The sequence below is a fragment of the Nelusetta ayraudi genome, unplaced genomic scaffold (assembly GCF_046127955.1).
Source record: "Nelusetta ayraudi isolate G7.1 ecotype Tasmania unplaced genomic scaffold, CSIRO-AGI_Nayr_v1 ptg000135l, whole genome shotgun sequence".
Lineage (NCBI taxonomy): Eukaryota > Metazoa > Chordata > Actinopteri > Tetraodontiformes > Monacanthidae > Nelusetta > Nelusetta ayraudi.
Genome location: NW_027466185.1, coordinates 6,996,295 through 7,018,778, shown reverse-complemented (window position 1 = coordinate 7,018,778; position 22,484 = coordinate 6,996,295). Strand labels below are relative to the sequence as shown.

Below are 22,484 nucleotides of genomic sequence, written 5' to 3'. Positions count from 1 at the left end.
ACAGTGGGGTCGGCCTGCTAGTGGGGGCCGGACCCGACATCTTTCCCACCCTGGATGGGCCCTGTGCAGTCCGGTGCCCCCGAGGTGCGAGACCGGCTGGGCTTATGGGGACCTTGCCACTTGTGGCGGGGTCCCCCTTCCCCCAATCCCGGGACTGGGCCGCTGCCCGGGTGGTCCCCTTGCGCCGCTCGGGGGCGGGTGGGCGGCGACGACCTGAGACACGGGGGTCTGACAATGGTGGGCGGGGGCCCACGGATTGAATATTTAATTTTATCTTTTTTTTTTTAATTATTTATCTTCTTCTTTTACAGGACACAGGGGGAACCAGGGGGGACTCTCGCTCGGGGGCCCGCTTTGCCGGCGTTGGGGGCGGGGGTACGGCTGTGGCCCCGGGGGCCGGGGGGGGGCTGTCCCCTGGTGCCGGGGGGTCCCGGGGCGGTGGGGGTGGCTGGGGGGTGTGGGGGGTGGAGGGGGCCGGTTGATGTGCCATACTGGGTCCGTAGGGGGGGGGCCTCTGGGTGCCCGGGCCCGCCCTGGGTACCGATCCTCCCGGTGGGTGAAGGGGCTGGGTCCTGTCATGGGGATGGGTCTGGTCTCGCTTGCCCTGGGGGGCCCCCGTCCGGGGGCCGGGCTCTGCTGCCTGTCCGCCCTGGGTGGTGTCCCTTCTCCTTGGGGTATCTGCCTCCCTGTCATCCTGCCCTGGCTCCTCGTGGGGCGGGTGCCCTCCGGCCGGGGGGCCTGCTGCTCCGGGCCTCTTCCTGGCCGGCTTTGCGGTGGGTATGTCGTGTCCGGGGCCCCCCCCCCCGGCTCGTCGCTGGCGTGGGGCGGTTGCGGCCTCGGAGACCGCACTAATTGGCAGCCTACTTCCAGTGACGTACTTAAACACACCCACCCCTACATTCAGGTACACACACCACCACATCCATACACACACCACCACATCCATACACACACACACACACACACACACACACACACACGTATACACAGATGCAAACATGCACATACACACAAGTATACACACATGCAAATATACACATACACCCGCACACACGCACACACACACAAATATTCACAAGCGCGGGTACACTGTTGTACACTATTGCATAGCTTATTGTCTTATTGATCCATGAGTAGATTATTATCATCGTTATTATTACTATCAACATTATTATTATTATTATTATTATTACTATTATTATTATTATTATTACTATTAACGTTGCTATTATTATCATCGCTATTATTATTAACATCACTGAATGAACTCGCATGTATGTTTGTATGGGTATATATGCACTATCTGACAATTAGCTATGCATATTTACGATCTGTTTTGTTCTCTCTTAACACAATTGTATATTGTTGCCAGTTGCCTCCTCTACTCCTCTCTCTCTATCCCCTCATCATCTCATCATCCCCCCTCCCCCTCCCCCCCCACACACTCATTTCCCCTCTACTCACCTCCCTATCTATCCCCCTCAGTCCGGTCATGGCCAGAATGTCACCAAGAACATTATAATAAAACCACTAAAGAGGTAGCTCCTGAAACCACCCACGTGGCTCACACTCTCAAGATCTACCTCTGAGAATAAAATCTGTCAGCCATCATAGACATTCAGAGACACTTCTGCTTGTCATTATGGCCGGACCGGACAAGGGAAAAAAAAAAAAAAAAAAAGATATGTGTATATATATACATATATACATATATATGTGTGTGTATATAGATATGTATATATATATATATATATATATATATATATATATATATATATATATATATATACATATATATACATGTGTATATATATATACATGTGTATATATATATATGTGTGTATATAGATATGTGTATATATATACATATATACATATATATATATACATGTGTATATATATATATATATATATATGTGTGTGTATAGATATGTGTATATATATACATATATACATATATATGTGTGTGTATATAGATATGTATATATGTATATATATATATATATATATACATATATACATACACACACACACACACACACACACATATATATATATATATACATATGTATATATATGTATATTAGAGCTGTCACAGCATCCTGAGTTAACTCGCGATTAATTGCAACTTTGACAGCCTTAATGTATATATATATATATATATATATATATATATATATATATATAAATATATATATATATATGTATATACATATGTATATATATATATATATATATATATATACATATTTCTTTTTTATGTATTAAGTTTAAAATGTTATTCAAGGCATGATTCCATCAGTAAGCACGGGTTGTTATAGCATAACAGCAAAGCCAATATCTGTTACCGGTACTGGGTGAATTTTCACATTGTTATATCCCAAATATCCACAAACAGGGCGTAGTTCAAATGAGTGAGAACAGAAGCTGAGTATCTTTAGGCACCTGGTGAAAAAGTCTGACGAATGCACTTTATATTAACTTGTCCTTACCTGTCCATTGGATACCGTGGAAAGCCAAAGGTGCGATAAGAAGTGTGGAAAGAGCAGGTACAGAACAGGAAAATGTCATTAACATTCATTCAGACACATCATATAAACTGGGATGGATGTGCTGTGGGTACATGAAGGAATGGAAATGGGGATGGGCTGTCGTGATCTGAAGTAATAATTAGTCCAGTCCTTCAGTTCCACTCACCGCTGGGCCGACAGAGTGGTGTGATGGGCGTTTTTTTTTTTCTCCAGATTTTTGGAGAGTGAACGGAAACTGAAATACAGCCCACATTTTAATGCTTTCATGTCAGCGATCCTATAAAAAGGAACGTTTTTCAAACAGCGAAAGGTTACAGAGACATTAAGAAAAAAGGAGGGCACTAAATCAGTTTTCCCGTTTGTCAAGCCATTCACAGGCAGCGGCTGCATATAGACTAAAGTGCATCACACCCACACGCCATAATCACATATGTATACATACAGTGTAATAGCATTTGCCCGTGCAAAAGGCATGAATGCATCATATGCGTACATGCCAACGCAACGATCGCACACACACTGGAGTGTCGCAAAGTGTCGGCCCGACCGCATTTGCTGCATCTGACACCTCAACGCGAGCTAAATAACTCCCATTGACCTTTGCCAAAGTCCCGACCCTGAACTAACCCTCTGGAGAGCAGAGGACAGGCCTCAAGCAATCAAGCCTAAAGATCTAGACCACAGGTGCAGGAATCATCAGAGCGCATGAAAGCGCAGGCACACACACACACACACGCTCTCTCTCTTTCTCTCTCCCTCTCTTTCTTACACACACGCACGCACGTGCACACACACACACATGCACGAAGAGTGATTTCCCCCGTCGTCTGATCTGGTTCATGTCTTCCTGGAAGAGGCGCCAACGATAATAGAAGAGAGTGAATCGATTCCCGATGCTCCACTTTCTCCTGGTTTCCGCCCACACCAACCTCACACACCTGTCAGTGCCCAGCTCAAGATCGAGGGGAAAAAATAACCCTTATTCAAACAGGTGTCCTGAAAAAATAATATTTTTAGATCGGGATTCGGTCCCGGTGATGCCACAGTAACATTTTGATTTTTTTTATTTATTTATTCAAAAAATACTACATGACCTAAATTTCATTCTAGCATTCATTAATTCGTCAGTTGTTTGGACAGACAGACATATGGTGGTTCAAAACTTTCTCGCTAGCGTCACAAATCAGTTGACTGCACTGTAGTCACTGTAGTGTTCAATCAGTCAGTCAAGTTGGCTTTAATTTATTGTGGGGGGTAAAAAAAAAAAAAAAAGTTATTTTGTTTTGAATTTGTCAGGCTTTTAACATGGTTTTATACATCGCGCCTCATTAATATCATGAAATATCTTTGTATTTGGTGTGCTTGTAGGTATCTTGGTAATTCAATGAACTACTACTAATATGTGTTGGTTTTGTTTTGGGTTTTTTGGGGTGTTTTTTTTTATAAATAATAATAATAATAATAATAATAATAATAATAATAATAATAATAATAATAATAATAATACGTTGTTGTTGTTTTTTGCTTGGGTGCTTTTGATTTCGACTTGTCTCGTGGCGTAGCGAGGGAGATAATTCGGCTCATGCAGGTTTTGAAAGCGCGGCCGCCTCGCTTTATGTTTCCAAGATAATGTGATTCCTTGAAGATACGGCTTTGATGTGCAACACGTAACGTTACAACGAAGACGGTGCTGAATGGAAACGGTGACAAAGTGGCGGGGGGGGGGGAGACAGGCTCGGCAGCCTATTCAGATTTCACTCTGTTCACTCACCGCCTGAGGAAGCCCCCAGACATTCAATGGCATTGGTTCGGCGAACAAAGGGGAAGTAAAGCTGTGGGGAATGAGGAGGCCTATCTGCCTAATCCATTTAGACAGTCGACATCCTGTGCACCAACACATTTTTTTTATTATTTTTTTTTTATCGTCGCTCGCTGCCACAGAACGGTGACGCGAAAGCGAGGTGTTCTGAACTTACGCCTACTCGTACTGAGGGAGGGGGAGACACGAGGAGGGGGAGGAAGAAGAAGAAGAAGACGAGGAGGTGGAGCAGGACAGGGGAAGTGGTGTGGCGACGGACGGACGAGGGGACTGGAGGGGTGGTGGGGAAATGGAAAAAGATGTGGAGGAACAGGTAGTGACGGTGACCCAAGAATGATTGAGACACGTCCGTCCCAATAGCTAAAATGTTGTCCCCACCTTGTGGTCAAAGGGGAGAATTACACGTCAAAATAAAATCTCGGCATAATAAAAGTCTTGAGAACAGTGTTAGACGTCTTGAAGTGATTCACGAGGCACCGATAAAAGGCTTTGTTACATTTGTTATTTTTATTTGTCTTTGTTTTTACATGAAAGCATTTTTTTTTAATTTAATTACAAGGTTTCTGATTGTTTATACCGTCATAGCATACACTCTGTTCCTCAGAGGAGGAAGCCGTGTGTGTGTGTGTGTGTGTGTGTGTGTGTGTGTGTGTGTGTGTGTGTGTGTGTGTGTGTTTTAACTTGCAAAGCTGGTTGAATATAATTTGAATGTAATGATCTACCGAGTGAAACTGCAAAGTCAAGTCAAGTCGAGCTGCTGGTTCTGTTTGGTTTGAAGGTATTACCCAAGTTTCTATATCTTAATTTCAGACACATGTAAAGCAGACTCATAATGAATTACAAGTACAAAAAATTCTGTGAATCTACAGAGAAAAAAGATGCACCGTTAGCCAAAATGAAGTGGTCATCTGATAGGTCTGGAGTGGATGGTGGATCAAAACACTTTGTATTTTATCCCGTTGTCTTGGCCATTCAATTGAAACACTACTGTCAAACATCTTTCCCTATAAGGTGGCCTCAGCACTGACCTGCCTGTGCTGAACGTGAAAGGCCTGAAAACGTGAAACCACGCGGGTCGACTAAATGGAAATAAAGATCTGATCAGTGCATAAAAAACAGCAACCCTTTACAATATAAATATATAAATTTATATAATAAACTCAGACTTTGAATTGATTTTAAGTTGCTTCCACAATCGAAAAGACAATCTATTGCCTCTAATATTTCCACCCGGGACAGTGATAATAGCGTTAAAAACGATTCAAAACACAGTGTGACTTTGAACCACTGTTGTCAAAAACACATACTGCGCTGCGTTCTCAGCAGGAAATGACTTTGAATGTAGCAGCAGAAGAAACAGAACAGGAAGTCGCATTTTGCCAAAGAAAAGGAAACAGAGGGTGCCGCAGTCTATTTCCTTCCCAATTAAGTATTCACGGCTCTTTAAAATGAACCAGTGAGTACTTTACAGTGTTCAGGAGAAAGTCTTGCTGCACACACAGTACAGCAAATGAAAGAAAAAAGAAACACCCAAGAGCTTTGTTTAAAAAAATCACTTGGTCAAAGCTGAAAGCGTATCTACAGCTGAGAAGATATAAGTCTGGACTTGGTCAGTGTGCCATCAGTAATGTGAAGACATCGCTTGGTAATCTAGTCTTTACATTATCTAACCAAAAAGAAACACTGTTTTCTCACCAGCATCTCAACAAGGAAATGCCTCCATCAAAAAGCTCCGATTGAAAAACTTATGGACCCTTCGTCTTCTGTCAACCCAACTTAAGTCCCTAAGTGGAGCGCTTCTCCACACCCTGCTTGATGCCCAGCACCAGATGAACGAACCAGTTGATCTGGACCATCCAGCCCTTTTCCCTGCAGATCTCGATCTGGTCCAACAGGTGGTGCTTTGCTTCGTCTTCGCTGCGGCCCACGGTCAGCGCCTCGCGGATGTACTCAATGTCCTCTTTGCTGGTCAGCTGCGGCATGCCTGTCCAGTCGCAGGTCAGAATGCATTGAGAGTGAGTGGCGCACATGTCAATTCATATCATTCAGTCTCCGATTACGCGGCGGGTGAGGAAAAATGCAATAACAGGAAGAAGCGATTGATGAATCTCCGTCACAGGACAAATATGATGTGCACAAGCTTAAAACAAAGTGCACTTGTCGACTGACCGGTCATCAGCATCATGGAGAAGAGGACGATGAGCAGGTTGGTGTGGTGCCTGAGGGCGAGGTAAGCCTTCACGCACACATCCTTCAGGATAAAAAGATGCACAACGCACTGTTAGATTCAAATTTGTGGAGAAGACGTTGACAATTTTTTTTTTTTTTCCCTTGGCACCTGGAATTTCTGGAAGTTGTTGCTGCTTTTCTTCCCGGACGTTCCCATGACGTACAGGAAGTCTGGCGTGAGCACAAAGGGAACCCACTCCTTACTGATTCCCATGAAACTCTTGTAATTGCCCAGGATGTGGCCAAAGTCGATGTGGAAGAGATTTCCTGCAGAAACACACAGAGGCGGAAGCGTGTTTGGTTTCGAATGGAAAATATACACGAGGGCGGGAATTTCGTTTTCAATTTTTACTATAAGGCTCAAGTGACAGACACTTTGACGGCAGCACTGCGTCGAAGATGAACCCTGGGATTCGGGTTATTTATTTTGTGGTGCTGTAATAGTTTGCAACCGCACTTTATGATACAATCAACAACAGTACTGTGGATGTAACGCTTCATGCCAGGGGGCTTTTTCACAGCTAGATGGCAGTGTTGTAACCTCTGTGCCATGCATTTCTTTCACATCACTTCACAATAATAAGTGAAATATGCTCAAATATTTTGAGGTGTCTTCTATAAATAAGTGACATGAACGACTGAAGGTACGTTGAGTCTGACGCTAAAAAGTTTGAGTTTCGATTTGGTTTGAACAGAGAGAAGTTCACAAGTGTAGCGTTTGTCCTTATCTGTTACCGGATTCGGTGATCATGATGTTGTCATTGTGTCGATCCCCGATGCCCAGGACGTAGGTGGCCACGCAGTAGCCGCCGCAGGAGTACAGGAACTTCTCCACAGCCTGCTGGAACTAAACGTACACAACAGAAGATTCTGTCACTGTTACAGATAAATCAAAGACTCCTGCATCTATTGGGACTGAACCCAAACTGAAACCTTTCTGGAGGGGTATTCAGTCTTCATTAGTTCAGTTTTTAACGCCCAAATACCTTTGAATCTTGAGGCCTTGCATTTGGGTCACGTTATTTTTTTAAATCTAGGCGAGAGATAAATGTAATGTAATTGCTTCTGTCGGCAAGTAAAAAGACCATCACCAGGAGATGGCGAGCTCACACCTACTCTAGATGACTGGTTTGGAACCATTCTGGAGATATTTAGGATGGAAAATTGACCTTCCAACTAAGATTCCAACAAGACACATTTGACCTAATCTGGAACAAATGGATTTTATTTATAACCCCAATGAGAGCAGATTTTAGTTATGATCTTACTGGTACTACTTTTTTTCTTTTCAATTTACGGATTTAATTTCTGTATGGTTATTATGTATGTTTTTTGCAATTTTTTTTTTTGCTGTCACTGTTCGTGTGAACTCACTCATAATTTAAGCTGTATAAAGATTTTCTCCAACTGAGTATCCAATACATCTAACTGGTGCATGCTCAGGAGGAGGAAGTTTGCTGTTTCCCTCCGAGTGCAGGATACCAGGACTTCAACAAAAAATGGAAGGACTTTTATCTCCATTACTTTTAATTCCGCTGTACTGCTGCCTGTCTGTTCCAAATAAAGATACAATTTCAAAAAAAAGACTTCTGCTTTTACTCAGGTGCTTTGCACTTGGATAGACACGTCTCAGCCCCGCAAATGACCTTAAATCATGTTTGTTAAACTTTTTTGCTGCTGGAGGAGGTGCACGGGTGCGAAAACACAACAGGGACTTTTCTTTCCACTGAGACTGGCTGACAAATTAGGGCTTAAGATACAAAAAAAAGAGGAACAAACAGGAGTGAGACGCATGGGGGTGGAGGTTTCACAGCTGAAAATGTGTGTGTGGGTATATGTGCGCGCGGCAGGGGGTGTGTGTGTGTGAATGTGTGGCAACAGGAAAACCCTGGGGGACACGTCTTCCTGTCTGTGACACTAGCACTTCCTGCAAAAAGTCAAACAAAGAGCAGCGGCAGCTGGAGAGAGCGCTCGCAATGTTGCGTAATGTCGGTCGACACCTCATTCTCTACCTTGTCCTCACTGACGCACTTGTCCCGGAGCCACTGGTAGAGGATCTCGTCTTTAAAGGCCCCCGTGCTGCCCACCACGCTCTGCTGGATGTTGGCGATGGTGGTGGCGTCCTTCACGATCTCGATCATTCCTGCAACGTCGCGACAAATCTCCCGTCAGCGCTTCATCCAAAGCTCAACGGAACGCCACCCTCGGCGTCGGGGCCCCCCGGCGAGGCAGCCGACCTATTCTGTTGCCGGTGGAGATGCAGCCGTACGGCAGCAGGCAGAGATCCAGGGATTCCGTCTCCCAGATGGACTCCATGATCAGCAGGATCTGACAAAGGCGGACGGGGCAGAGAGAGAGAGAGTCATTGGATGAAAGGGTGGAGCTGGAGATGTTAGCGGTGGTGGCGGCGGCAGTGCCGGATGCTCACCTGCAGGATGAGCATGTCCTGCCTTAGGTCGTCTCCGTCTTTGAAGATGATGCCGATGGGGTCCTTGGACAGAGTGGTGGCGTCGGCCCTTTTGAACTGAAGCCACAGCGGCTTCTTCTTGGACGCCATCACCTTACACTGCTCGATCTGCGCGCAAAATAAAAGCAGGTCCACGCCTTTTGTTTTTCTTCCTCCTTCATTCGTTTTTGTCTAAGTAGTCCACCAGCTTCATGCTGCAAGTGTGTGTCATTTTTCTGCTCTGCCAAGTAAGTGTTATGTTGTAGGACAGTGTTTTTTAAACTCTTTTGAGCCACGGCACATTTTTCATGTTGGAAAAATCCCACGGCACACCACCAACCGAAAATATTATAAAATAAAATTACTTTTAGCCTAATAATGACAATATAGTTGTGACACATGGGCCTGTTTAGATGCACACAATCTGCGCTCATGCCGAGTGGAGCACTTCCGTTTTCGCCAGTTTCCTGATTACTGTGGGTGAACTTTGTGGTATACACCTGTTTTCGGCAGTTTACTTTTTACTGTGATGAACCATCCACTTCATTCACAAAATTTCCACTTTATTTGCGGCAACTTTATTGATTAAATTTCTACTTTATTCACGAAATTTCATCTTTGTTTAACATCGATTTTATTCACGAAATTTCAAATTTCATCTTTTTTTATGTCGACTTCCTTCATGAAATTTCAACTTAAAACTCGAAATGAAACTTCAATAAAAATCTCCCTCCTGTAATATTTTTTCACTTCTTGTGGCCCTCTAATCCTCTCTGGTTTGATTGGGTTACGGCATCGTGGGCAGCTTCTCTTTTTTAAAAAATGTATATAATTTATAGATTATAGATTTATAGAGAAAATGTTTGGCATTTATTTTGCAGGCCACACAATTCAATTCAACAATTTCAATAATGTTTTGACTAGACATTACAGAAAGTGGGCTAGCGTTTTTATTTTTGTGGAATAAGTTTGAGTGCTGGGGAATGAATTTGGGTTGCGACTTCATAATAAGGAAAAAAAGATGTGGGCGCTGACACTCCACCAGTTGAGAACCACTGTTTTAAAGCACATCACTCGACAATGGAACGTTATCCAAACAAGCCTTAGCACCTTAAATTGCACTACATGATTATCTTAACTTATTTACTAGGTTTTTTATCTTTTCTTATTATTGCTGTTGATGGTGTTGTTGCTACTGGCACAAAAAAACGGACACTGTTCTTGGGTTCCATTGCTGCTGTAACAATGTGAATTTCCCCCTTGGGAGATCAATAAAGTTTTATTCTATTCTATTCTATTCTAGACCAATTAAGTGAAATGGGATGATTAAAAAATAAGGCTCTGTCCTTTTGCACCGCACAGTAAAACGTCTGTCCCAAATTGTAAGCAGCGTCTCTGCAAGAGCGCAGACGTTTGTGTGTGTGTGTGTGTGTGTGTGTGGGTGTGTGTGTGTGTGTGTGTGTGTGTCTCACCAGCAGTGCTCCCGCCCGCAGTCCCGGATCATAAGGGACTCTGAAGGTTTCCGGCAGACCAGACGACTGCAGAGCCTCCAGCTTCTGACGCAACTGGATCACCACTGATGAGCATACACACAATCGCACACATTGCATGTATTAGTCAAGACGGTGTTAAAAAAAAAGGAAAGAAAAAATCTTAAAATTGATTTTCCTCTTGCATGCTTCCAGGCTGTGCGCCTTTACAAAAAGTGAAAGTTTTGCACTTTATATTTATTCATTGTTGTTCAAGATGAAAGAAAAACATTTTATTTTTAAAGTGATGTTTGGTGAAAGACAGTTCAGGTTGTCACTTTATCAACAGGGGGATTAATTTGCGTTTGGCTCTTAAGTTTTAACTTTATTCCCAACTAAGGGAACTTCATCTTTGTTTGTGAAGAACCTGTTCATTTTCAAGTGAAGTTTAGTGAAAGTGAGATTCTCACTTCATTAAACCCAAGAGATTCATCTTTGTTTGGTCAAGAATACTGTAAATGTTCTCACTTTACTAAAGCCAAGGAGGATTTACAGTATCTTTCAGTTGCACTTCATTCACAATAGGGAAATTTGCTTGCTATTTTTCTTTAAAAATAAATATAAAATATCTGAAATAATGTATTCCGTTGTCTTTTGTAGTTTAACCAAAAAAATCAAAATCAAAATCAAAAATTGAGTTTTCAGAGAAAAAAATTTGGATTTTATATTTGTCCAAAATCGCCCAGCCCTAGCCATGAGATTTTACTTTTCACTGGTGTGACATTGGTGGGTATTTGCTGATGAGGCTTAGTGGAAAGAGGAAGCAGCATTAAAAAAAAAAATAGCTTCACAATGAAAAAAAATTCAAATGAGCCTGAACTGTTTCTTCAGAATAAGCTGTGATGGAAAAAAAAATGTCCACAATTGACATTTCCATCTTGCTGCGGAGTCAACACCACAGTCGCAATAAATATTCTATTTTGCAGGGGACTTTTTTTTAACCATTTCCCACTGTTTGCATCACATGCCCTGGTTTATGGCTGCTGCACAGGTGCTTACAGCGAACCTTGACGCTACCCATCTCATCTGACCTGCTGACATTAGCGGTGCGACTTTTTTTTTTGTCGATCTAACTGCATCATTTCAAAATGAGAGATCAGACCATGCCGTTTACATGGACGCTGTGTCACAACATGATCAGATCCAAGTTGTAAGGTTCCCTCGATGTCGTGCAACTGCGTCTAACTAATTGAACCTGCTTCCATTGACCTGAAGATCTCCTTGCAGAGAGGAGATCCCTGAAAAAACTCCTGGCTATTATGGACAATGCCAGTCACCCTCTGCACACTGTCATCAGTGCACAAAGGAACAAGTTCAGCGCCAGGCTGCTTCTCCCCAGCAAAACCAACAGACTGAAAGACTCCTTTTGTCCCACGAGCCATCAAACTGTACAACTCTGCACTCGCACTGTAGCACCCTGGAACTTTTTGACTGACACTTTTACCGATACTGGGTGTGAAATTGTCTGTCTTGTATGTGCATTACTACCTTTTATTGTATTTTACACATTTTTTATTTTAATTGTTTTAATTTTTAATATTCTATTTTTATTCTCTTTTGTACTTGACTGCACTTTGTACTTACCATGACATACCTTTTCTGTGGTGTTGTGTTGTGCCTGGAAAGCCAATTTCCCAAAGGGAACTCTTCCAAGGGATCAATAAAGTATAATTGAATTGAATTGAATTGAATTGAATTGAATTGAATTGAATTGAATTGAACTGAATTGAACTGAACTGAATTGAATTGAACTGAACTGAACTGAATTGAATTGAATTGATTTGAATTGAATTGAATTGAATTGAACTGAACTGAACTGAATTGAATTGAACTGAATTGAATTGAACTGAACTGAATAGAATTGAATTGAATTGAATTGAATTGAAGCGGACTATGCAAGTCAGTAGAAAGTAATAATCCAGGCTTCTGCATCTCACCTTGAGCAGTAACGTCGTACTTGTCGGCAGACATGGCCTTCATCTCGCGGGTGACTTTCTGCAGAGCCTCCGTCATCTCCACCTGCGCGCCAATCGGTGTGCGTCAGTGGAGACCAATGCGACGCAGGAAAAATGTGACTTTGACCCCCAGGGAGAGGTCGCAGCACGTCGCTTCTCGCCGTCTCGTCAGGTTCACGATCCTTCACTACCCGACCCACCTGTTTCTTGAAGTCCTTCAGCATGTCCTCGCCGCAGCCCCTCAGGTAGGCCTCCAGCAGGACCGCGTACCTCTGCTGGTAGTGCATGGACTGGGCGATCTCGCTGCGCAGGAACCAGAAGAGGAAGTGGCCGATGCGTTTGCTCTGGGAGAAGGAGGGAAGGCGGAACGAATCAGACGGAGAGGCGGAACTCAGTTTGCATCCACAAGATCCATCCATCGGTTCTGTCCCTTCATCCCAGAGCGAAAGGCGAGAAACACTGTTGGACACGTCACTATTTAGCCGATTCACTAGAATGTCATGAGTTTTCAAAAGCAAAAACCAAATGCATGGTTGCCAAGGTGAATGATTATCACTGCTGACAGTGGCGTTACATCATGACAGTGGCGACGGTGATCAACAGCGGTGAGAAGACCGCAAGTGACGACGCCAACGGCTCGAAAACTTGTTAGGGGACCTTTTTTTGCTGGTCGTCGTCTCGATCTCGTGACGTCCAAGTGCGACCAGCATGACGAGCGAGACTGTTTACACACACGCCGTCATTAAACAGGAACATTTAGCGGCGGATTGGTGGGTCAGAGTCACCGCGTTGCGAGTTCAAGCGTCGGGCAAGTGCGTTCAAAGGTCAAATTCAGTTCACCTGTCAAGATTATGGAGGATTTCAGCTTCGTTCTGAAATTTGGATGACTGCAGAGCAAATCAATCAATCTTCATTCATCAAAGCTTTATTGTCATTTAGCTGTGCATTCGACTGAGAGAGCGTTTCTCCAGAAAACAACTCAAACAATAAAAAACGGTCAATTAAGAACCGAGGCAAACACACGCACGAACATCCCTGAAATAGTTGAGCAAAAATTTGGCAGTATTTACAAAATTGGAGGGATTGTTCCTGATTGTCAGCCTGTGATTTAAAGTGCACAGTTAAAGTGACCTTAATTAAAACTAAAATGAGACAATAATTAAATCGTTACCCCACAGTTATCCCAAACTTTTTGTGAGTGTGGCAGAGTCAGGTACAGGGAGACACTCACCCTGAGAGCTCTCTTCAGCAGGAACCTGACCAGGCTGCTGTCGTGGTAGGGCTCGAACTTGACCGCCTGGAGATAAAGAGACGCAGGCAAAAACTGGTTTGCGAGTGGTGAAACGTGAGAGAATTAACAGTTGACTTTTTAACTGAGCCATCACTGAATTGGTGATTTGATATTCACAGGCTTAATGGGCCGTTTTCATTTTTAATATGCTGGGTGGAAGAGAAAAACAGAAAAAAGAAAAGAAAAGAAAGAAAGAAAAGAAAAAGAAATACAGTAATACATGCAATATCATACGGCTACCAGAGCCATTGCTCTGTACCAAGGCACCAGTTTAATAATCTCACAGGGAAGCTGGGTTGCATTCACTTTTATTTGTTATCCCTTTAATTATTATTAAAAAAAATAAATCTGATTTTTAAAAGATTAGATAGTGGTTTTCAAGCTTATTTTAGTTCCTCCAGTTAAGTAAATAAATCTGTGTGTGTGTTAAGCAGCATAAATCTCACTGCTCCTTTGCATCCTTTGACAAGCAACTCATCAGCTAGTGCTCGCCGCTGAGTCACAAGGTGCTTTCTTCGACGACTTCAGTGCTCAACAACTTTAAACTGGCGGCTGGCAGAGACGGACATGGAACTTTGAACAGTGAACAAAATAAATGCTGGGCGGATGATGTGGGAGCTATTTGTTAGTTGTTTTTTTTGTTGCGTAATTGTAAGGAATATTTTTGTTTGATTGTTTTGAATGTTTGTTTCATTTAGATTAGAGTTATTTAGTGTTTTCTTTGGTTGCTTGTTATTTCCCCATTTAGTGTTTGTCTAGATATCATTTAGTTCATTTGTTTTGGAATTTGGCCTTCGCCACCAGAGGGCATAAAGGCAGAATGAGAAGCTGTTGGACCAGAATGCATTGGGGTGGGCCTATGGTTTCTTACCAGATAATAATAATAATAATAATTTCAGAGTGGACATTGAATAAGTTACAAGCCCATGGTGCAAAGTGGCTCTTTGATTTACATTTTTTGAAGTTTAGTCAAAGGTTGTAAAATGGCCACTACAGATGATTCTGCCCTTATTTGTGCAACATTCTGCTGTTATAAACTGGTTCCAGTGAAAAACTCTAACTGGTCTTCTTTGAATGGGACCAACCAACTGGAGGCAATTGGAGTTGTTTGGTTTGTCATGTCAACGGACCTGCACGAGCTGCAGCAGGTAGCGGAGGACGTCGTCATCTTCCAGAGTCTCCAGCTTCCTGACAGCCATAGATCGAACCTGGGCGTCCGAGTAGTGGCAGTCCAGCAGCTGCATGGCCAGCCCCACGTCCAGGCCACTAAAAACAGGAGCGCAAATACTTCAGCGGGTGAGCCAACCAAAAAACATGTGAGCGCTGACTATGAGCGCGAGCATCTCACCTGCTGTCCCAGGCGCTGCTGCGCTCCAACAGGCGGTGGGTCTCCAACACATCTTCCTGTTTGCCCCAGCAGACCGACCCCAGCAGCTTCGGATAGGCCCTGGATTGGGAACACAGAGGCAGGGAAGTGAAGGCGGCCGGCGGATGGACGGACAACCCTGGAAAGAAGCTGCGCTACCTGGGATCCCGCATGCACTCCTGCCTGAAGTGCCACAGCAGCTCCTTGTCCTCGGGGCTGAGCGGGTGCAGCGGGTCGGTGGCCACGATGGCGGCGAACTGCTTCCTCAGGTGGTTGGGCATCTCCCGCTGGCCTCGCTCGGCACCCTCGGCCTCGTCGCCGGCCGGCCGGGGCGAGTCGCGGCACTTGGGCAGCACCACGGGGTAGCAGTACTTGTCCAGCAGGATGGCGACGGCCATGGACGAGGTCTTGGCCGGGTTGGTGGCCGAGGTGAGCTTGTCGGCGTTGACGCTGCTGCTGCTCTCCTCGCTCTTCTCGGGCAACCTCCACATGTGCAGGACGAACTCGCCCTGGCGCAGCAGCGAGCGGTGGTCGACGAGCAGCAGGTTGACGTAGTAGAGGATGCGACTCTTGCTCTTGCCTGGGAAAAGAAAGGAAGAAAGAAAGGAGGGAAAAAGAGGGAGGTGTTAACGTCCACTGGGTCCAGAGGGTAAAATGTTAGCGGGCTTTACCGTCATGACTTCCTGCTCCCGCGGCGTTCTCCTGCTGGCCGTAGCCTCCTTTGGAGTTTGCCGTGTGGGGCGATTTCCCACAAACCACCTTGGCAGGATGCATGAGAGCAGACAAGAAAAGACAGAAAAGTGGATTTTACATGTGCCAAAAATAAAATGTTCACAAATTCACAATAAATTAATCGACACAAAACGCCCTCCCCCTGTACTTAAGGTACGTGTGTTATACTTGGCTTGATTAATGATTTCTATATTCGTAAAAGCTTTACATGTAGCCCATGAATAACAGTACAATAAAAGTAATTTGTTTTTTCCGCCCGTTGAACAGTTCTCATATATAAATGTTCAGGCCACTGTCGTTAACTGGCAAGCTCAGGAAGGGGAGGGAGAGTGAAAGCCACTGCAATCTGAAAGGTAACCACTTGATGTCACTGTTTCTTTTTCAAAATCTCAGAATCCTGGAACTCAGCCCTTTGTGATGTCACAAGGGGCTGATTCCTGCTCTCTGCTGCAGTATGTTTGCCTCCAACCCACCGAGGCCGGCTCATGGCAGCCTTATTCTTCATCCCCTTCCAAACATGCAATAGGGTACAACAAAGGATGCAAACAGAGGGCTAAATATCGTGTTTCCTGGTCAAGGGAGCTTTATGGAGAATTAATGGAGTTTGGGGGGATTACAAATAAAGAGCTAGAAATGAGTATAACATGGGCCCTTTCAAGTGAAACTCTCACCTGGAGGTTGAGGCGCGCTCCCTTAGGCAGGTCTTTGATCTTGATGTTGAACTCCAGCCAGCAGTTCCACAACACCTCCTCAGTGAAGGTTTTAGAGGACGTCCTCTCCTGAGAGAGCAGAGGCAGAGTTTAAAAAAAAAAAAAAGCTCAGCTGTTTCTGCGCACTTCAACCCACTACTTATGTGTCTAGGGGGGAAATGAATGCTTTGTGAAATAACTGGTTGCTGGAAGACGCAGCTGAGATAGTTGAGGTTGCCAGGTCTGGTCTGCTGAACCAGCTTTAACGTCACAGCGTTTAAGAAGTCTCTGGGATTGAGATGCTGTCATTTATTCGTTATTTATTTTTATTTACATTATGTGTGATGTGTAAGATATTATACTGTACGTAACCTATGACATTCTTTGAATGCTCAAATGTTTCTCCATCCATCTTTTTGTTTGTCATTATTCCGTATTTTTAACCAAAAGATCAGCCGAAAGCTGCGGCGTGTCCATCCAGTTCCACTCTCCCTTGGTGCTTTTCAGTTACCTGAGCTAAAAGCTGCTGGCCGTGGAAGATGCTCGCTTCGATGAACACGGTGAAGTCGGGGATTTTGGGCAGGGATGGGATGTCAATACCCAGCACCTTCATGCGGAACTTCCTGTTGCAGTCCCACATGGAGATGGTGAACACGCGCTCGTGGCTCTTCTCGTCGATGGTCAGCTGCTCGTGGGTACCTGGCCAGAGTCGGGTGGGGAAAAGTGTTGTTTTAGAAGAACCATTGGTTGATATGCTAAATCTAATTTTACCAGCGCTGTATAGTGTCATATTCCATGTATTCCTTGTTTTATTTTGAAATCTGTTTAGTCAGTTGTCAGCGTCTTTCGTTCTTACTTCCTGTTTATTTCTTGATGTCTGTCACCTGTGTCTGGTTGTCAGCCCTGCTCTTAATTGTTCTCACCTGTGTTCCCCTACTCCAGTGTAAAATAACTCCTTGTCTCCCTTTGTCTTTGTTGGCTCATTGTTTTTTTGGTCTTCAGTCAAGGCTCATACCACGCTGTCCTCATACCATGCTGTCCTCATGCCAAGCTGTTCTCATGCCATGCTGTTCTTGTTAAGTATTCTCAGGTCTGTTCTTGTTTTTTTAGTTTCTTGCTGCAGTTTTCTTTCTTTTTGTTTAAGCGTCCCAGTGTGTTTTTTGTACATACTTCACCCTCATGGACACCCTAAATTTGGTTTTTGGATTTTAGTTTATATGTCAGAACGCTCACGTTCTGACATATAAAGCTGTAAAGGCCCAGTGTGTCACACTTTAAGAGAGCTTTTGCAACGGAATATGACATAAATTACATACCTATGTCTAAGTAGTTTTATGTACAGTGTAGGTTTAGTCTTTGGTTTAGTCAGGGAAATTCCTTTCTTGTCTGTCACTGAATTCTCCAGCTGTTATGAAACCTTTTCTCCTCCCCTCAAGCCCAGTGTTTGGAACTGTTTCCAGTCTGGGTAAAGTTCTGAGTGAGTCTCCACAGCGATTCAGATTATTCAACTACCTAAAACTCTATTTTTCAATGTTACTAAATGTTAATACAGGTGTGATATGGGACCTTTAACACTCTACCTGAAACTCCAGTACAGTCATCCACTTGAGCCCAGTCCTCCTTCTGGACCAGATCCAGGTCGGGGTCAGGTGGCGTCTCCAGGACCAGGTGGATCTCCTCCCCGTTCTTCAGGCACTGACGGATCCAGTTGAAGTTGTGCAGCGGTCTGTCGCCATACAGGTACTCCACCCTGTGGGCGCACACAGGCAGAGCCGCAGTCGACACCATGCCCCTTGTGTGACCTTTTTACCCTTTTGCATTGTTTTCTGGGCTGCTGCAGCTTCTGACGCACCTTCCGCACACGCGCAGCACATAGTCGGCCTCGCACATGTTCTCAGGGATGCCCAGCAATCCCCTCTTGTTGGCCATCTTGGCAAAGAAAGTCGCCAACACCTGAGCAAAAGGAAAAAAGTGAAGCAGGTTCCAGTGTTCCATATTTATTTTTCTGATGACTTTTCAATTTTGCTCCCTCCATTTGTACAGAAATATCTGTACTTTCTACTTCTTACATTGCGGGAACATGCTTGTTATTTTGGTGTTTATACAAATTCAGTTTAAAGTAATTCACTTATTATTTATTATAAGTGTTGTGGCTTGAAGAGGAGCTGTTTGAACTAGGCTGTTGTGTAGTTCTATATAAAAGTGAATCATATTTTAGATGGAGGTTATTTTTATAGCACCTCGGCTTTGGGATCACTGTTCAGTTAATTTTCAGTACAGAGAAAAAGAAAAATATAGAAAATAACATTGTTTTTGTTATGAAAAGTGGCTCACTGAATAGTTTGGTTGTGATACAGTTGAAAAAGAAAAAATAAAGTATTAAGACAATGAAAGCTTTTTTTTATTTTTGCAAAATTATCAACAAATATATTGTTGCATACATGCCCCCAATTATTTTTTTTTAACTTTTTACTTTAATTTCTTACTTCGACTTGACTAAAGGAGTTGAATCAGTACTTTCACTTTTACGAGTGTTTTTTATTTTTATTTTACACATGTATCTGTACTTTCACTTAATGTGAATCCTTTTGCCACTCTGGCCAGCAGTGGCTGGTGTTTATCAGTGGGTCTTGCACACCTGCGTCGGCGAGTTGTCGATGGACACCTTGATAGTCTGGCTCACTGTGCCGATGTGGATCACCACCAGGATGTGGCTGTTGTTGACCTACAGGAAGAAACCAGACAAATGAAAAGGGGACTGAAACAAGGGTGCGACTTCAACCATTTGACAGTTCACATTATCCAATTGTTGACACCAAGAGTAACTAACCTTAAACCAAGAGATTAAACCAAACCTACTATTTACAGTGAACTACAGTGGCAGTGCATGGCACTGCGGCTTTGGAAGCATGAAAACCGCCTTCCAAAGCCCTTTGTTGTTGGTGTTTTGCGTCATCCTTGTTTTGCCTTTATCGTCGGCTGTTGGGTGTATCTGGCATTTGAAGGCGCGTGACACGTCAATAAAGTTTACTGTCATCAGCTTAGGCCTCAGCACACTAGCACAACTTTGTTCTTTCCAACACAGAGCAGCCAAACAGATGTGAAAAGGCCTCCACGTTTTAATGAATGGGCTCATAAAACTCAGTTCCTATTTAAGGGTGAAAGGTTAAAAAAAAGAGAAAAGATGTTTAAAGAAAAAAAAAAAAAGAGAGAGAGAGAGAGAGAGACAAGGGCATTTTTCCCCAAATCTTTTTTAACATAATCTTTCTCAGTGTGAGTGTAGACCCAGCAGAGATCTTCTGCAGATCCCAAATTTGCAGAGTCAGTCAGGTATAATCTGGTGTTTCTCCCTGGTTTCAATGAGAGCATTTTAAAAGATCAGGTTCACAGGTTCGACAGTTGAAGCTCTGCGCTCACCTTGCTCAGCAGGTGCTCAGGCAGAGGTTTGCGGGTCACCCAGGGGTCCATGGAGTAAAGATTGGGGTCGCGGTCTGACAGCTCGATGCGCCGTGGCGTCAGCAGCTTCCTGCGGGTGAACTCCAGCTCGTCGTCGTGCACGTTGCTCACATCGGTCACGTCGTAGCCGATCAGGTAGTTGAGGTAGCACTGATACTGCAGGGACTCCTCGGAGGGCTGCGGATGAGGAGCCAGCTGGATCCGCCCCACGTCTTTCTTCAGGGCTTTATTTGCAACACAGGCACACACAGTTTGCATTACTGTCTGAAAAAAAAAACCTGCGAGCGAGCGGAGGTCTTTTTTCGGCAGGCCCGCACCTCTCCAGTAGCGGATGCAGTCCAGCGTTTGGAAGACCTGGTGCTTGTCGTAGATCTCGCACACGCTGCCTTTCTTCTGGTAGAGGAGGATGCAGTGGTCGGGGCAGAAACGCTGGTAGAAGTCGGGGCAGAGGTTCAGCGTCACTGCTTTCAGCCACACCTGAGCTTTCACCTGGCAAAGAAAAACCAAAAAGTGACAGGGTTAATGTATAAAACAGGTTTTATATAAGTTATATAAGCCTCCAGATCCGTCACCTGCTCCACCGTCCAGTTTCCAGCCACGTCCAGCTGCAGGCTGTCAGGACCTCTGCCGCCCCGCGCCGCCGTGGGCAGGACGAACTCCACAGTGATCTGATCCATGGAGTTGCGGGAGGCAGAGTTGATGGCCTTCTTCCTTCTCCTCCTCGGGTTGTCTTCTTGTATCGTTCGGGTCTCTTTGTTGCTCCCCTGGGTCGCCTCCACGTCCATCGCTTAGCTTAAATGAGAAGAGGCGGAGGTCCACAACACTGGAGACATGCAGATGTCTGGAGTTTCTCCCCATGTGTACAAAGACACTGACTGAATGACCTTGCATTCAACTGAACTGGAAATCCAATACTTCTTTAAACTCACTTCACCACATTTGCCAGGCCTTTTGTGTGGATTTATAAACCTGACTTATTCATATGGAACAGATAATTATTTAGTTAGAATTTGTAATAAGTGTCCATTGATGCTGATTATTTTCTTAAAATGTCCAATTTTTTTTCTAAATAAATCACGTCTGATTTTAATTTCTCATCTGAAAAAAATACCTAATTATAATAATCCTGAACTGTAGATGTCAGTAATTTAAGTTTCTGCTGATTTAAAATCTAATGATGTTGTTAGACCTACTTCTGGGTGGACTGATCAATTTTGTATGTTCTCTCATTTTTATTATTATTATCTATATGTGCAATTGTCCAGGGACCCCATCAATCTTAATGTGCAATCCCTTTGAGTGTTCTGAAAAGCGAATAATCAAATGTAATCTAATCATCTTTGTGCACATAGGACTGAATAAATAATGGTCTCCCATTGTCTTCAGCTTAAAGCATAAACTAGCTCATGAGTAACAGCCGTCTTTAAAGGCATGTCCCCTTAATTTGATTCATATTTCTTACAGAACATTTCAAGGTCCAAGTATTTATTCATGAATTTGTAATGCAATTGAATGTGCAGCTGTACAATTACCGATTGCATTAGACAAATATTGTGGTCTTAAAAAATACAGAAAGAAAATACCTGTCTGTAACTTATTTCACTAAATAAATGCATGTTAACGTAAACATAAGTATTTACGCACAGGGTTAAATTAGTTTCCCTTCTGCCTCAGTCAGAGGAAGTTCCCAAAGCAGGAAGCACCAAAACTTGATAGACTAAATAAATAAACACAAAGACACAACCTGAAGTTCTGTCCACAGCTCAAACAGACTTAAGAGTTTAACAGTAAACGACGTACACGGTGACAATGAGGTGCAGCCTGTTTTTTTGTTTTGTTTTGTTTTTTTAAAACAAAAACAAACAAAAACCTTTAAAAGAACCTATGGCGGAACTGAGACCGTCTGGGGGGAACATAACGGTACAACCGCTGTGATAATCGGAAGTGGAGGCGTCAATTCAGTCAAACAACACCGTAAACCCTTCAATTACTTACCAATGAACGAAGGCGGCAATTAAACCCGGAGCTTTAGACGGAAATGTAGGCATTTGTGCAGCAGACAGACACCACGGGGCACAAAATGATTTAGTTTTTAACTTTGCGCTAAGTCCGTACTGAGGAAACGCTCTGCCTGTGGTTGGGACGTACGTCAGAAGCACCGGCTAACTTTTCCTAGTCAGAATAAGACTGTAACTTCCAGTTTTACTCTTCAAAATAAAGCAAGTGTATCGCACAGATCTGCAAAGGAAACGCAAGCCTACAGCATACTATTAGAAACCTGTACTGTCATGAAATTTTTTTTCACATATTTGATTTAAAATATGTGTAAATTATTCTGTAAGATCTCCTTCAACTCCAAATTGTTAATTTATTGTAATTTATAATGTCTCAATGATTATGACTTGTTGTAATGTAATACGGCTAACTTGACGCATTCATTC

General features: G+C 43.6%; 1 protein-coding gene across 1 annotated transcript; it reads right to left on the bottom strand.

The window, feature by feature from the left end:
- Positions 1-4,838: 4,838 nt before the first annotated feature.
- pik3cg (phosphatidylinositol-4,5-bisphosphate 3-kinase, catalytic subunit gamma) lies at positions 4,839-22,212 on the bottom strand. The gene is made up of 24 exons (XM_076051667.1): positions 22,039-22,212; positions 20,616-20,835; positions 20,361-20,532; positions 20,005-20,267; positions 19,226-19,312; positions 18,440-18,540; positions 18,168-18,337; positions 17,099-17,286; positions 16,570-16,677; positions 15,838-15,925; positions 15,326-15,746; positions 15,149-15,247; positions 14,931-15,066; positions 13,741-13,806; positions 12,710-12,853; positions 12,492-12,573; positions 10,498-10,601; positions 9,008-9,154; positions 8,817-8,907; positions 8,592-8,722; positions 7,315-7,426; positions 6,689-6,846; positions 6,520-6,601; positions 4,839-6,334 (listed from the first exon to the last, which is right to left on the bottom strand). The coding sequence occupies exons 2-24, from the start codon at positions 20,826-20,828 to the stop codon at positions 6,135-6,137; spliced, it is 3,363 nt and encodes a 1,120-aa protein (XP_075907782.1). The 5' UTR covers positions 20,829-20,835; positions 22,039-22,212; the 3' UTR covers positions 4,839-6,134.
- Positions 22,213-22,484: the final 272 nt, after the last annotated feature.

Bases quoted from the DNA above. Each gene is read 5' to 3' on its own strand.
- pik3cg (XM_076051667.1), bottom strand. From the start codon at position 20,828: ATGGACGTGGAGGCGACCCAGGGGAGCAACAAAGAGACCCGAACGATA. The intron at 18,338-18,439 runs GTGCGTCAGAAG...GTGCGCCCACAG, and splicing joins GTGCTGCGCGTGTGCGGAAG to GGTGGAGTACCTGTATGGCG. The intron at 12,574-12,709 runs GTGGGTCGGGTA...ATTGGCGCGCAG, and splicing joins TGAAGGACTTCAAGAAACAG to GTGGAGATGACGGAGGCTCT.